Source organism: Pollicipes pollicipes, unplaced genomic scaffold, assembly GCF_011947565.3.
Source record: "Pollicipes pollicipes isolate AB1234 unplaced genomic scaffold, Ppol_2.1 Scaffold_2555;HRSCAF=2994_pilon_pilon_pilon, whole genome shotgun sequence".
NCBI classification, from domain to species: domain Eukaryota; kingdom Metazoa; phylum Arthropoda; class Thecostraca; order Pollicipedomorpha; family Pollicipedidae; genus Pollicipes; species Pollicipes pollicipes.
The window spans coordinates 5,039,073-5,054,123 of record NW_023596136.1 but is presented as its reverse complement, the minus strand read 5'-3'; the positions used below and the strand labels follow the sequence as shown (position 1 = coordinate 5,054,123).

Sequence of the window (15,051 nt, the reverse complement as noted above, 5' to 3'; positions counted from 1 at the left end):
CTGTCACATCATTTTTGCAACAAATAGCACTATCTTGTGAGTTAAAACAGAAATTGAATTGCCCTTATGCTGTATTTGTCTTTACCATTTTACAGTATTTTAAGGATACTCACATAAATGAATCTTCAGCGTCAGATCTGCCATTTATGTGAACTGCTGATTACTCTGGCTTTGGGGCGTATAGATCATGGGACAGGGCTGTGATCGCTGTTTGAAAACAATAGGCCTCCTAGTTGTACGGAGGTTTTGCGGGCGAACATCGTGGTGATACGATTGCGTAGCATTATGAAAGAAGCTAATTTCCAATTCTGTAGACCTTAGCACCTGCTCCACGATACAAACTACTAGCTTTAACCAAACAGCAGCACAAGTCTCGACATTCGCTTCCTGACACGGTTGCTCTCTTGGGCCTGTGTATGAAATATTCACGGTATCCGGGAAATGTATGCTGGCATGTATAGAGTCCTTTAGTGTATTGTACATAAGGTATTCTTGCTAAGAAACAATCTGAAAGTAACCCACTATGCATGAAGCATATGAATGTATACCAATTTTGGAAAAGCTTCCTCTGCAAATTGAATCAATAGCTACATTTGGTAAGTTGCTCTGAATTTTTTCTTCAGACTTGGCACATGCTGCACACCACTAAGATGTGTTTGAATGGCTATTCTGTCAAAGTTCTTAAACAGGTCTGCAATTAAATTCTGCTGCTGCATAGCCATGGAGTTTTGTTACAAATGGTGACACACCCAACAGACATGGTGTTTCATTAGGTAAACATTGTATGTTCAGCTGTTTTTGGTATTTCATCATCAGGTGTATTCAAATTTTGATTTAGGTCATTTTGCTTCTCATGTTAAACCCAGGAAGGGTTTGTTAACTAGTTCAGAGCCAAATTTTTCAGAGCTTCAAGTGAATGAATTTAAAGATGTGTTTATATTTCATTTTAGATGACAAGGTGGCTGTTGGTACAAGGCAAGGCCATTTGCTTCTGTATGCTGTGAAGCCAAGCTCCAAGCCATGCAGATGTGATGTTCAGCTACTCAGGTCTAACAAGAACTTTTCCAAGAAAGCTGTTGTGCAAGTTGATGTGCTCCAGGAGTACCAAACCCTCATCTGCCTATCTGGTATGAATGAAGAAGGTCCTTTTAAATACCTAGAAAAGATGTGTACAGTTTTAGTGGTGCGCTTTGGATATTTATGATGTGGATACATAATGGATATTCATAGTGTAACCATATGTGTCCATAGCCATAAGGTGGTTCCTGGTAGTCTTTGCTCTAATGGCCTAATGCACTAGCATGTTATCTGCAACTCATTTGCACAACTTACTCAACTTGCACTGACAGTTGTTTTACCTGAACATAACCTTAAAAGAGAACTGTGAACTGCCCAGATCTGCCATGCCAGTGGTGTATGTTCAGGTAATGTTTACCATATAATGGCAAAACACAAGTGCAGCAATGAGCCACAGGGGCTCCATAAGCTTTCCATGTTCTTGCCCAGTATCACAGATATTTGTTCCCCAACATAATTGTATAAAAACTAGGTTGTGATTATTCAATCAACAAATGCTAAGAAATTCAAATATCTCTGGCATAGTTTATATCTCTTGGACATTCAAAGCTAGTTTTCTTTGAATGACTTTTCTAGCTGTTTGTCCCATGCCTTTGCATGTGTTCTGGGTTGCTTTTGAAAATACTAAGTGGGTTGACAATGACAATGTTATGAGGCAGCTTACTCCAATGATCTAGTGCCCTGTTGCTGAAAGAAGTTTTTTACAATCTGGTTCTGCTAAATTTTTTGTGTATTTTTATGTTGATGCTCTGTTAGTATTGATTTTAACAGAAGTACAGAATTAATGGAATTCTAACAGAATCTTGATAGGTAACCCTGTTGTTGCCTATGGACAAATTGAAATATTTCTCTACAGTCTCCCCAAATCCTTCTATATTGTAGTGAAAACAACTTTGTCTCACTTTCATGCATATTTTTAGGTTCATTTGTCATTTCATTTCTTTCAGCTATCTTTCAGTGCCAGTTGTATTTGCTCATAAAAGTTATAAGGCCATTTACCTTTTAGTCACCTTTTTATGCCATCTTCAAAACCCTATAAGGCTTCTCATATCAGGTAAATTTGAGTGGTATTGTAGTTAAATATAACTCACATTTTCATAAGTCCTTAATGCTCCTTTGAAAGTTGGGAACTGTTCAGCCAAGCCACCACTACCATGAGCCACCGTCGATGTGACATTTATATGCCTCAAGGTCTACATCATCGCATTTCCAAAGATCCGGCAGACAAAGGGAGCTAACCCAAACATATGGTGTTATATCCAACCCTATGCTCTCCATCATGCCATTGGTTTCGCAGAAAGATTTGGTGTTTCAACACTTCACCATGCTGTCCAAACCGACCAAAGAAACCGCAAAGCAGACTCTCCCCCTGGTGAAACAGCAATTTTGTTAAATGTGACCCCGGTTCTGCTGTTCTTTCGCGTGGCAGCACACTGGAACCGTTTGAAGGCAATTCGCCTGCGAAATCACCGTCTTCTATTTTGTAAGATTATTACGCCTCACATCATTTTTGGATATCCTGTTCTTAGCTTAGATCGAGATTCGAAATTTCTGTTGTTCTGTTCTGGTTCGAAAATGTTTTGGCCTTAGAACTACCTGCTCTCAGGGCACCATTGATTTCGTGGTTACGCTGCTCTTCTGGGACACCGAGCAGCGGAGTGCGTCGGAACGGCCCAGTGATGCATATACTGGTGCTGTCACCATTGTGGTCGGAATCACCAGTTATCAGATGTTATCAGTCGTCAGTGGAGACCGATGTCCTTCCTGTTTCAGATAACCTAGTGACAGCTCATGATCTGGGATCGTTCAACTTCAACCTGTTTACTTCCATACCCAGAACAAAAGGCGCCTCTATGTTCAAGGTCGACATTCAGGTGTGTTGGCCACTGTTTGTGTTCGCTCTTATCCCATTGTGTTCGTACGTCCTGGAATTTTAAGTTCTTCTGCACAGAGGCTCTTGTATTATCCCTGGTTTAAGTCGTATTTTATGTCATGATGAACGAAGTTGTAGTTGAGTCGCAATTGAGTACATTTCTGTAAGAATTTGGGAGTTGGCTAAACCAGCTGCCCTCATAGCTGCACCAACTGGGCCAAATCACTGCTGCATCACCAGACCAACCTAGTCATTTCTGGAACCGCACACCAGTCTGCTTTACCCTATAACACCCAGCTATTCCCATATGTGCTGCAGCGCCAGATCAGTGTGTCAATTTTCTGCAGCGCCATACAAGTCTGGTATCTGTTGCAGCAGCAAAGCAGTCTGATATGGACTGCACTAATGGGTCAATGGGACCCCTGCCACACCATTTTAGGTTTGTCTTATGTACCAAACTCGTACTAAACTCGTGCATCACCGGCCTTGCCGGGCCCTCAGCTTCAGGTTTTCCTTGCCTGCCATTACACCAGACTGTTCGGACCTCTGCCGCAGTGCCCGACCAGTCTGACCTCTGCCTCAGCGTCAGACCAGTCTGACCGGTGACCAGTCGCTGGCGGTGCGGCTGTGCGTGGCCGTCAAGCGGAAGCTGCAGCTGTACTACTGGAAGAACCGCGAGTTCCACGAGCTGATGTCGGACCTGGCCGTGCCGGACGTGCCGCGCTCGCTCGCCTGGAACCGTAACGCCATCTGTGTCGGCCTGCGTACCGACTACTTCTTGCTGAAGGTGCGCCAGCGGCCGACCCGCCCGGAAGGGGGCGCCGGCCGTGGTCGCCGCAGGGAGGGGCCGGCCGTGCGCGCCGGCGCCCCTCCTGCGAGTATGAGATGTGCTGGGGTCTTCAGCCGCGGCTTGTCCATGTGGAATCAAGGGAATGCCGTGTGTCGGGCCGCAGCCTAATTGCCAATCCTCTGGGCCAACTTGTTCAGAACTGAACAATGCCATATGGACAGAATATAAGCAAAACACGGCAGTTGTTGGAGCAAAGCCAACACGTGCCAACGTGCCAACAAAACCAACAGAGCAAAGCCAACTGCCACGCTCGGCCATACCGCGTTTAGGAAGTTTTTAGGTTGCCGAAAGCTTCGTATCAGTGACGCGTTCCTGACACAATTCAGCCGTTTTCATTTCCGAATCATATATATTTTTTTAGTAGTTTACCGCCGTAGGTAGCTATTTAGCTGTTATGGGCGCAAAATGACCACAGTAGTCGACGCGCCCTAAAACTCCAATCAACAACAACAGCAAGCTCTGATTGGCCACTGCCGCACTGTGGTGGATCGCTTCCGTGCCGTGACCGTCTGCTGTCGCTCTTAGATTGGTCGCTGCTGTATTCTGATCAGTCGCTGTCGTCCCGTGACTGCCTGCTGTTGTGCTCTGATTGGCCGCCGCGGTGCTGACGCGCCACTGGCCCGGCCCCCAGCTGTCCGGCGAGGAGCGCGAGCTGTTCCCCACGGGCAAGTCTGGCGAGCCGAACATCGTCCACCTGGGCGGCGAGCGGCTGGCGTTATTGCGCGACCAACAGACCATCTTCATCGACGGCGACGGCATGCCCACGCAGAAGCTGGCCGTCACGTGGTCGCAGGTGCCGCACGCCCTCCGTGAGTCGCGTGGCGGCCGGGCCAGGCCAGCCGGCCGAGTCCACTGGGTGTAGTTCATGGTCTGGTATGTACTACTGGGTTGGTATATACCGCAGGTGGCCTTTTTGGAATGACGCGCGGGCGCGCCCAGTCTCACAATAAGGTTAGGAGGAGGCCTCAATACTTGAAGTCATCGGCAATGATGTCGCGAACCGAGCCAAACCAGCATCATCGTCCTGGTCAAAGGCAGTGCTCTCCGCAGACGCGGCGTGTATGGCGCGTCTCGCTCGACGCTCGGCTTGCAGCCGTGTGTTGACGGGGCCCGTCTGTCGCCAGTGTACGACGCGCCGTACCTGATCGCGCTCTGCGCCTCGCACGTGGAGGTGCGCTCCATCGAGCCCCGGCTGCACATTCAGACGATCCCGTGGCCGGCGCCGCGCTTCGTCACGCGGAACGCGGCCGGGCAGGTGAGCCGCCCACGCCGGCCCCGGTCAGGGCCAGGGCGGGAGCAGCGGCAGCCGCGCGCCCACCAAGAGCTGCCCTCGCCAGCGGCCGTCTGCTCAGTCACGCACCTAGTAACGCTTGCTCGCACGGGGCGCCGCAGAGACGGTGCCGCTCACAATGCTGCGTACGGCGCATGCTAGGGTCTGACTTGCGAGCGCTGTGAGTTTGTCAACGGAGGTGGCCCGGTAAGGGTCGCCTCCAAGATACGGTAGATGTCTTAGACATATGCAATGTGTAATACATGCTAAGATGCCTGGAAACTCATTTTTCCGTTATTCTTCTGACAAGATTTGCATTATGTGCGTGGATTGTGTGTTCGAGTGGCAGGAAATGGCTTGATACCCAGGACGGCTTGTATACATATATAAACTTAATCGTGAATAGGTGCGTGGTGTGCCCGACACACTGCGGCAGGTGTGTATGCGGCTGACCAGATAGTGCGTCCTCCGCATGACAGACCCTGTCGAGCACATCCTGTCCAAGACAAACCACTTCTGCCCTCCTCCTCCCCTGACCGCTGCGATCTGGTCCTGACCAGAGCGGGCCCCGTCTGACACCCCCTCCCCTGACCGCTGTGGTCGGTCCTGACCGGAGCGGGCCTCGCCTGACGCCCGCTCCCCTGACTGCTGTGGTCAGGTCCTGACCGGAGTGCGCCCGTCCTGATGCCACTTCCCCTGACCACTGTGGTCAGGTCCTGACCAGAGCGGGTCCCACCTGACACCCCCTCCCCTGACCGCTGTGGTCAGGTCCTGACCAGAGCGCCCCGCCTGACACCCCCTCCCCTGACCGCCGTGGTCGGGTGCTGATCAGAGCGGGCCCCGCCTGACACCCCCTCCCCTGACCGCCGTTGTCGGGTGCTGATCAGAGTGGGCCCCGCCTGACACCCCCTCCCCTGACCGCCGTGGTCGGGTGCTGATCAGAGCGGGCCCCGCCTGACACCCCCTCCCCTGACCGCCGTTGTCGGGTGCTGATCAGAGCGGGCCCCGTCTGACACCCCATCCCCTGACTGCTGTGGTCATGTCCTGACCAGAGCGGGTCCGCCTGACACCCCCTCCCCTGACCGCTGTGGTCGGGTCCTGACTTCGCCCTTACGTCGGCAGATTATCGTGGCATCGTCGTCGCACCTCTGGCTGCTGAAGGCTGTGGCCGTGGACGTCCAGGTCAACAGCCTGGTGCAGGAGAAGCAGTTCCAGCTGGCGCTGGAGCTTGCGGTGAGTGCTGTCGGCGGATGACGGCGGTACGCCTCGCCCCGCCCCGCCCCGCCCCGCCCCGCCCCGCCCCGCCCCGCCCCGCCCCCAGCCAGATGAAGACAGGGCCGTCTGTGGCCGTTCAATACTGTCCGGGCCTTGTTTGGCCCGGATGTCCGGATGGCTTGTGTACATACCTCAGTTGAAGTAATTTTCGTGCGGTGGACATGAATTCCGCATTTTTCTGCAATGTTAGGTGCTCCTGAAAACGTCATACATGTGCCTATGAGCCCCCTGGTTGAGACCATGAAGTACTCAGCAACAGGACAGCTAAAATGAAGGGAGGAATTGGAGGTGACGAACGACGATGGTTGGCAGGACAACTTTTTTATTTCTGCTCCCAATCGTCCCATTTTCCTCGTTTAGGTCTACACTCTGTATACAGTTATTGCCTTTTCCCTCTTCGCGTCTTGCATTTCGCCCGGATCGGTTGTGCTGCATTTCCCCCGTTTCGCCTGTCTCCAGAATCTAGCGGATGGTCCGGAAGAGGAGAAGACCAAGCAGATTCAGCACATCCAAAACCTGCATGCGTTCGATCTCTTCACCAAGAAACAGTTCAAAGATGCTATGACGATATTCCTAGACCTGAACACCGGTAAGAGCTGCTGTTGTGTGGTAATCAGGGTCAGTCTCATTTTCTCGACGTTTTGGCGCACGTTAGTTACATTTTTTATTGCGCATTTCTTTCTCTTGAGATAATCTTTGTTGCTTCCCGTTGCCGGTTTTGCAGCGTCCATGAGCTGGCACTTGATATTTGCAACGGAAATGCGTGCCTTATCTCCACGAACATTTTCGAAGTTTCAGCGACCGGTGAGGATTCCAACGCATAAAATTGTTTGATTTCATGTTAAGTAATGCGGATGAACGATTTTAAGTCCTTTTTGTGGTAGAGGTCAGCTGTTTTCAACCATTTTGATCGCACATAGAGGGAATGCTCTACATTCGAAGATATTGAAGCAAGCACGGGATGCACTGGAATATGCTGGCTTATGAGTATCGGAATACTTTTAAGTGGAAAAAGGTGGTCTAGACAACACAATTTCTTTGTTTAGCAAATAGATGGCTCGGTGCATCATTTTTTATTACGTTATTATACCTTGCATGGCATGGGCACAGCCAATTGGCGGCCGTTATATATGAAAATCATGCTCACGAATGCCAGATATGGGCGACTCGACAATTACATTTTTATCAGCCTTGATCGCCGCACGCCCAACGAAATGGCAGGATTTCAAAAACGTTATTATTCGCAGGCGTGTAGCTTAGATACTAGGAGGGCTTAGGTCTTATCAACGGCTGGGCTGCGGACTACACCAAATGAGCTTTAAGATGGTTATTTCAGTGCGAAACCTCATACAAATGTGGAACACGCCCTGTAACCTCGGCGAAATAAGAATTATAGAAGACAAAAGCCCTCGCAATAATGCATCGGGGTGACCGACCGGACCGGGAGCGAACCTCATCGCATGGTCAACAGCCGCATCCAGTCTCCCTCGTCAGAGCACGTGGCGCGTGTCCGGCAGACCCGTCGCACGTGATCGGCCTGTTCCCGGACCTGCTGCCGCAGCAGTACTGGAACCAGCTGGAGTACCCGGACAGCCTGCCGGACCTGCAAGGCCGCGACATGGAGAACGGCCTGCTGGCGCTGGCGGACTACCTCACGCAGGCAAGGCGCGCGGCGCCGGCAGATCGCTGGCCATGGTGACACCTGGTGTTCAGGGCCGCTTCGACCGCGGGGCCATTTTGCGCCCGCTCAGGACCGGCGAGCTCAGTCCTACTCCGTCAGTAATAGTGGTTACCTATTAGAAGCTACCATCCGATACCAGGCTACGCTTGTGATCTCAGGCGATGGCGATCTCATATGGACCAAGGTACGCTGATATTGACATCATCCGTACCAGTGCGCGAAATCCATGTCCATCATGTGTGCGGCCATGCGCCCGGTCGGTGTGAGGGCCGACTGACAGCTGACTGGCCAGGTACAGCTAAATCGACCGGCATAGCTGCGTGATATTGGCGTCATGGCTGCCGCATGCGTGACATGCGGTCTTTCAAGGCGCCATCTGACGTGCTCCAGGTGCCGCCACGCCTTGTTTGGGCCTCGGCCCCCGCGGTCGCGCATGGCTCGCTTCCGTCAACTTCGAATCGAGTGGCGCACAGCGCGGCTGCTGTCCTGACGCACCGCGCTTCGCTGTCTTCCTGACGTGCCATGCTTCGCTGTCTTCCTGACGTGCCGCGCTTCGCTGTATTCCTGAGTTGCCGTGCTTCGCTGTCTTCCTGACATGCCGTGCTTCGCTGTCTTCCTGACGTGCCGTGCTTCGCTGTCTTCCTGACATGCCGTGCTTCGCTGTCTTCCTGACATGCCGTGCTTTGCTGTCTTCGTGACGCTCCGGTTCTCCCTGCCGTCCTGACGTGCCGCGCTTCGCTGTCTTCCTGACGCTCCTGCTCTCCCTACTATTCTGACGCGCCGCGCTTCGCTGTATTTCTGACGTTCCGGTTCTCCCTGCCGTTCCGATGTGCCGTGCTGCGCTCTCATGCCTCGCCGTCGTCCTGACGCCCCGCACGCCGTCCGCAGGTGCGGCACAACCTGCTGAAGGACAGTAGCAGCAACACCGTCTGCAACATGGCGATCGTGGAGGGCAGCGGCACGGTGCGCTCCCGCTCGCAGCTGCTGCAGATCGTGGACACGACGCTGCTCAAGTGCTACCTGCAGGTGAGCACGGCCGGCGCCGGCCGCCGCCAGCTGAGGCAACAGAGGCGCATTAACATAGCAAGCGTGTCAAGGCGTCTCATGTTGAGAGCTTAGATTGGCAGCATGTGGAGCACCTGATGTTCACATAAGTCATCCCCGGTACCGCCCGTGCCTCCGACACTTGGTCCGCCTGGGCTACGCTCGCGCCGCCCTGTGTGTGTCTCGCTCTGAGTGGTGTCTCAGTGGGGGTATGGCCTCTGGCGTCACCCGAGCGGACGCGTCAGCGAATCACCGCGCTCGGCAGACAAACTCGGCCCTGGTGGCGTCGCTGCTCCGCCTCAAGGACAACCACTGCCACCTGGAAGAGACGGAGCACGCCCTGAAGAAGGACCACAAGTTCGCCGAGCTCATCATCCTGTACCAGACGCGCCAGTTCCACCGCAAGGCGCTGGAGATGCTGCTCCGGCAGAGTGGCCGCGCCGACTCCAGTCTGTACGGCTTCGACCGGATCATACACTACCTGCAGCACCTGGGTGAGTCTGACCCGGCCGGCGGCCCGGTGCGCGCCGCGTGCCCGGACCGCCGCTGGGTGAGTGCGCGGCGCGTGCCTTTTCTCGGGGCAGCCGGCGGATGAGGGGCGTTACGGAGGCCTGTCGTTTGATGCGAGGCCTTGGATGTGCGGGCGGTACGTGGCGTGTCGTGTGACCGGAGCGTCGGGGCGTGACTGGATCTGCTCCAGTACGCCGCGTCCGCTGACGTCAGTCCCGTGCAGACAGCGCCGCTGTGTGGTCTGGTCACCAGCAGACAGCGCCGCTGTGTGGTCTGGTCACCAGCAGACAGCGCCGCTGTGTGGTCTGGTCACCAGCAGACAGCGCCGCTGTGTGGTCTGGTCACCAGCAGACAGCGCCGCTGTGTGGTCTGGTCACCCAGACAGCGCCGCTGTGTGGTCTGGTCACCAGCAGACAGCGCCGCTGTGTGGTCTGGTCACCAGCGGACAGCGCCGCTGTGTGGTCTGGTCACCAGCAGACAGCGCCGCTGTGTGGTCTGGTCACCAGCAGACAGCGCCGCTGTGTGGTCTGGTCACCAGCAGACAGCGCCGCTGTGTGGTCTGGTCACCAGCAGACAGCGCCGCTGTGTGGTCTGGTCACCAGCAGACAGCCCCGCTGTGTGGTCTGGTCACCAGCAGACAGCGCCGCTGTGTGATCTGGTCACCAGCAGACAGCGCCGCTGTGTGGTCTGGTCACCAGCAGACAGCGCCGCTGTGTGGTCTGGTCACCAGCAGACAGCGCCGCTGTGTGATCTGGTCACCAGCAGACAGCGCCGCTGTGTGGTCTGGTCACCAGCAGACAGCGCCGCTGTGTGGTCTGGTCACCAGCAGACAGCGCCGCTGTGTGGTCTGGTCACCTCGCCTCTTGCTGGTGCCGGGGCCGCCGAGTCGGGCCTGATGCCTCGGCCCCAGTCACGGCCTGGAGCCAGCTGGGCGGTCCGACACTGGACCCGCCCTGAGCCGGACCGCACCGCCAGGTCCGGACCACATGGATCTGGTGGAGGAGTTCGCGCGGCCGGTCCTGCAGGAGAGCGCCGAGGAGGGCCTGCTCATCTTTACCGACGACCTGCAGGAGGTGGAGGCGCTGCCGCGGCCGCGTGTCTGCGAGTACCTCCGGCGCACTGCGCCGCAGCTGCTGCCCCAGTACCTGGTGAGATCACCTTGATCCCCAGCGAGCTGACCTCTTGTGCCGCCTGGTGGCAGCCGAGTATCGGTGGCTCAGCTCAGACAACCCTCTGATCAGATTACCCCCTGCAGGCATTGCAGTCTTCGCTGAGAGAGGCCATGCCTTCCCCATGGTCGGCGTTCTTTCGCTGGTGTAGGCAGCCAGGATCCCGCTGTGCCACCCGATGTCGTTGATTTTGCGACGGGAGCCAAATGTGGGAGAGCGCTCCGAGTGGGACGAGAGCACCGCGTCTCGCCGCTCGAGTCTCCAACTGACATGTTCTGCGCTCCCGCCAGGAGCACGTGATCGACGTGTGGCACGAGACGCACCCAATGTTCCACAACGAACTGCTGTACCGGTACCGGGCGCTGGCGCAGGAGGCAGAGGGCGCCGCCGCCGCCGAGCACCGCCGCAAGCTGGTGACGCTGCTGCGCCGTTCGCAGCACTACATCCCCGAGCAGATCCTGGTGCACTTCCCGCACGACGGTCAGTTGGTGCTCGGTGCCAACCGGGCTGGTTGGGCACGCGGGGGGGGGGGGGGGGGGCGAGTGCCGGGGACGCTCGGGTCGTGCTGGTGCTCTGCACACTGATGGAGCGCTGCTGGTGGCTGCCGTGTCTCATGCCTGTGTCCGTGCTAGTGCGAGCGCGAGGGAGACAGAGAGACACCGTCGGGACTGTATTAATGATGTGTCCGTGGATGGATGTGCGTTGGCTCAGTCCCTCTTGCCCGTCTTCCGTGATGTACCGCGTCCGCCTGAGGGCGGCTCCGGCTGGTCGCAGCGTTCTTCGAGGAGCGCGCCATCTTGCTGGGCCGGCTAGGTCGGCACGAGCAGGCGCTCACCATCTACGTGCACATCCTGCGGGAGCCGGAAAAGGCGCTCGAGTACTGCCGCGAACACTACAACCCGGACCGGCCGGCCGACGCCAAGGTACCGGGCGCTGGAGGCTGCCGCGCCCTGCCCCCGTCCGCCAGCTCCGGTCTGGGTCAGGGGTCAGAGCCGCCATGAATGACGGTCAGATTTGCGGCTATCCTCGCGCGCGTCCTGCGGGACTGGCACTCCCGCCAGTCGTTGGCAGTGGCCACGGCTGTCCGGCTTGGAAGCCGTCTGTCGGTGGGCGGCGGGTCGCGCGCCGGGACGCGTTGTGCCGTGCCAGAGTTTGTGTGACAGCGCCGCTTCAGCCCGGCCCGGCCGGCAGGTGTACCTGTCGCTGCTGGTGCAGCTGGCCACTGAGGTGAGCCCCAAGCTGCTGGGCGTGCTGGCGCCGTCGTGCGAGCCGCTGCCGCCCGACCTGCCGGCCGCGCTCCGGCTGCTGGAGCAGCACGGCGACAAGATGGACCCTGTCCAGGTGAGCGGCCGCCCGGCGCCGGTGTACCGCCACGGCCCCGAGCCGCAGATCACCAGACCGAACGGCGCGTTGTGCGAGGCGTGACTGACGCTAGGCACTGGAAATAAACCAGCGCTCTGCAAGCGCTGCTTGTGTTGCTCGCGCCTAGGTTCACCGGGAAGACTTCTTGGTGTTGTATTTTGTTGGTCACACTGAGTTTTTTCTCTTGTCGTTTTCCCCAGCCCCTGTAAAGCCAGCTGTGTTCACCTGTGCTCTCATCCACCCACCTAGCAGCAGCCTCAGCCCTCGCCACAGACGTCATCGGCCTCATCCCAGCTTGAATAACGAGCACCCTAACGTGAGGCGTGGCTATGCGTATTTCCGTGAGATCGTGACATGGTCACTGATCGGCGCTCGCCTTGAGGAGAGGGAGACCAAAGAGGACCAGCAACATGATGTCGACGTGTTACTTGTCAGTTTCCAACTCCGCGATACTTAACGTTTAAGGATGAACATCGCAAGGAAAGGAACCTGGAAAAGCACCCACGCTTGACCCGTGGCGGGCCCTACTAGCGCTGCAGCGCGTGGATCAGGCCTGACCGCCCCTCCCCGCCAGGCGCTGGCGCTGCTGCCGGGTCCGCTGCGCGTCAGTCGGCTGGCTCGCTTCCTGTGCTCGACATTGGCGCAGCGACAGACGGTGCGGCGGCGCGGCCAGCTGTCGCGCGCGCTGCAGCAGCGCGAGAGCCTGCTGGCGCGCGAGGCCCGGCTGCGCCACCAGCGCCAGAGGGTGGTGCTGCTCGACGGCCAGACCTGTCCTGTCTGCGGCAAGCGGTTCGCCGCGCAGAGGTGAGACGGGCAGCGCCCGGCCGTGGCTCCTCAGTCGGAGAGCGGGAGCGCCCGGCCGTGGCCGCTCAGTCGGGGAGCGAGAGCACCCGGCCGTGGCCGCTCAGTCGGAGAGCGAGAGAGGGAGCCGCTGCGGCCGACGATACCTGCGGGTCTGCCAGCCAGCATCATAGTTCAGTGGCAGTTGTGTATGATGCCTGGAGTTAGTGCACTTCTTCCTAGCATGGACCCACATGTGTGGTTTGCGGGACCTGGGGCTCCCTGATGGCAAAGTCTGAACAGCTTTCTGGAGAGGTTAGAACAACAGTTGCGCAGCATGCGTGTGATGCTACTTTAACACGGCTCCTGCGCTAAGTGTATTTGCGATGACTTGCCTCATCAGCGCCGTGATGCTTCGAGTGTACACGCTGAGTTTAGTTAGACACGTTCAGACCGGCCGCAGGTCGGATTCCTCCGACGCTGGCCGCCTGCCCCGCCGCCGCCGCCGCCGCCGCCGCCGCCGCCGCCGCCGTCGGCTCACGCTGACCGCGCTCGTGCCCGCAGCGTGTTCGCCCGGCTGCCGAACGGCGACGTGGTGCACTACGCCTGTCGTCAGACCGACCAGCAGCTGCCGGGGGCGTGAGCGGCGACGGCCTCCCGTGCTCCTGCGGCTCCTCCCGTGCTCTCGGCTCTCATAGTCCCGAGGCGAGCTGTGCGAGGAGTGTCCGTGTGTGGCCGGTCGGCTGCGCATTCTGATGGCGTTTTCTCGGCCCGCGGACGTGCAGCCCGGGTGAGCGGCATCGGACCTGCGTCCAGTCGGCCGGCGGACCTAGTCCCTGTGGGGCCGCCGACCCCTGAGCCGAGTCGTCCAGCTGGACCCGTGCGCCGCCGCCGCTGCCGTGCTGGCGCGCACCGGGTGATGTGCCATAGCTAGTCGGTCGGCCGGGCCACCGCGCCGCCCGCTCAGCGTCGAGGAGCATTGCGAGGCTGCCCGCTCGGGCGTGGCGCCGAGGGCAGCGTGTCGTTCCCTAATGCTCTGTTCATTTCAGCTGTGCATCGGGGGCCAGCGGCGCCCGACGGTTCGGTGTTTAAGTGCCTCCTGGTTCTTCCAGGACCAGTCAAGCCGCAGGCGGCGCATGGCACGACAGCTCGCGCCTCTTTTTGCTGGCACTCATGCGGGCAGCGTCAATTCCTGCCGCGATATTCATGCCGTTATGTTCGTGTTTGTGTATCTTGGGTCCGAGTGTTGTCAGCGAGCAGTGTGTGTACTCTAGCCTGCCGGGGGCAGTGTTCGGACGTTATCGGACATGGCGAGCCGGGCCACGTTCCGCACCTCGTCTGAGTAGTCAGCGTTTAAAGCCCCCACGGAGCAGTACAACACATCGCCGGTCGGTGTCAGGCATATATTCAATGTGTCAATGTAGCTTGATTTGAAACTCCTGCCTTCTCATTAAGTACGGATGTAACAGAGCCATATATTTGGTAATAAAAAATGCTGCGTATGATAGATGTGTGACTGGATGCCGAGCGGTGAGGACTGGGTCAGAGCGCTGCTTCATTCAACTCAGCGCGGTCAGGGCCAGCTCTAGACCGCAGCTCGTGGAGTCGCTTCCCAGCTGCTGGATTGTGAGTACCTGAGCATAGGTCTGAGTCGGCTTGTATTAGGCTGATTCCTAACCGGCTTCGGCTGAAGAGAGTCTGCATGCCGAATGTTCCGCATATGTTCCGCACGAGCTCTGAAAGAACCCGCCGCCCGACCCGCGTTACAATCCTTTCCTCGGCCGTCCAGCGGGACGGGAGGGTGGAGGGCCCGTTTCGTTCTTTGCGACGGTGCGTCCGACCGCCCTGCCCCAGGGCGATCCGTCGGCCGACTGTGAAGCCTAACCCAAAACTGAGCTTTCGCTGCCGGTCGGCCACTGCGCTCATCCCAGGGCGTCGCCAGAGAGACCGCATGAGCCCGCCATCCTTATGCCAGACTGCGGAGATGGGCAACGCACCAGGCGGTAACTGGAAATAGCGAAAGCAACGCCATGCAATGGTCACATGCGCAGGCACGCACGCGGAACATCTATTCCGGAAATGTGACAGACATATGCATTGGCAGATGAACAGGCGAGCCCGGCTCCCAGCAACTCAGCGCTTGGTTGGAATTCATGGAAA

The 15,051-nt window shown here is 57.2% G+C and overlaps 1 protein-coding gene across 1 annotated transcript; it reads left to right on the top strand.

The window, feature by feature from the left end:
- The first annotated feature begins 185 nt into the window (after positions 1-185).
- On the top strand, positions 186-14,387 carry Vps39 (vacuolar protein sorting 39). The gene is made up of 18 exons (XM_037231195.1): positions 186-596; positions 951-1,127; positions 2,851-2,951; positions 3,534-3,737; positions 4,432-4,609; positions 4,925-5,055; positions 6,193-6,303; positions 6,805-6,934; positions 7,863-8,005; positions 8,915-9,052; positions 9,336-9,564; positions 10,556-10,728; positions 11,040-11,229; positions 11,524-11,672; positions 11,941-11,982; positions 12,019-12,090; positions 12,686-12,915; positions 13,456-14,387. The coding sequence occupies exons 1-18, from the start codon at positions 524-526 to the stop codon at positions 13,532-13,534; spliced, it is 2,550 nt and encodes an 849-aa protein (XP_037087090.1). The 5' UTR covers positions 186-523; the 3' UTR covers positions 13,535-14,387.
- Positions 14,388-15,051: the final 664 nt, after the last annotated feature.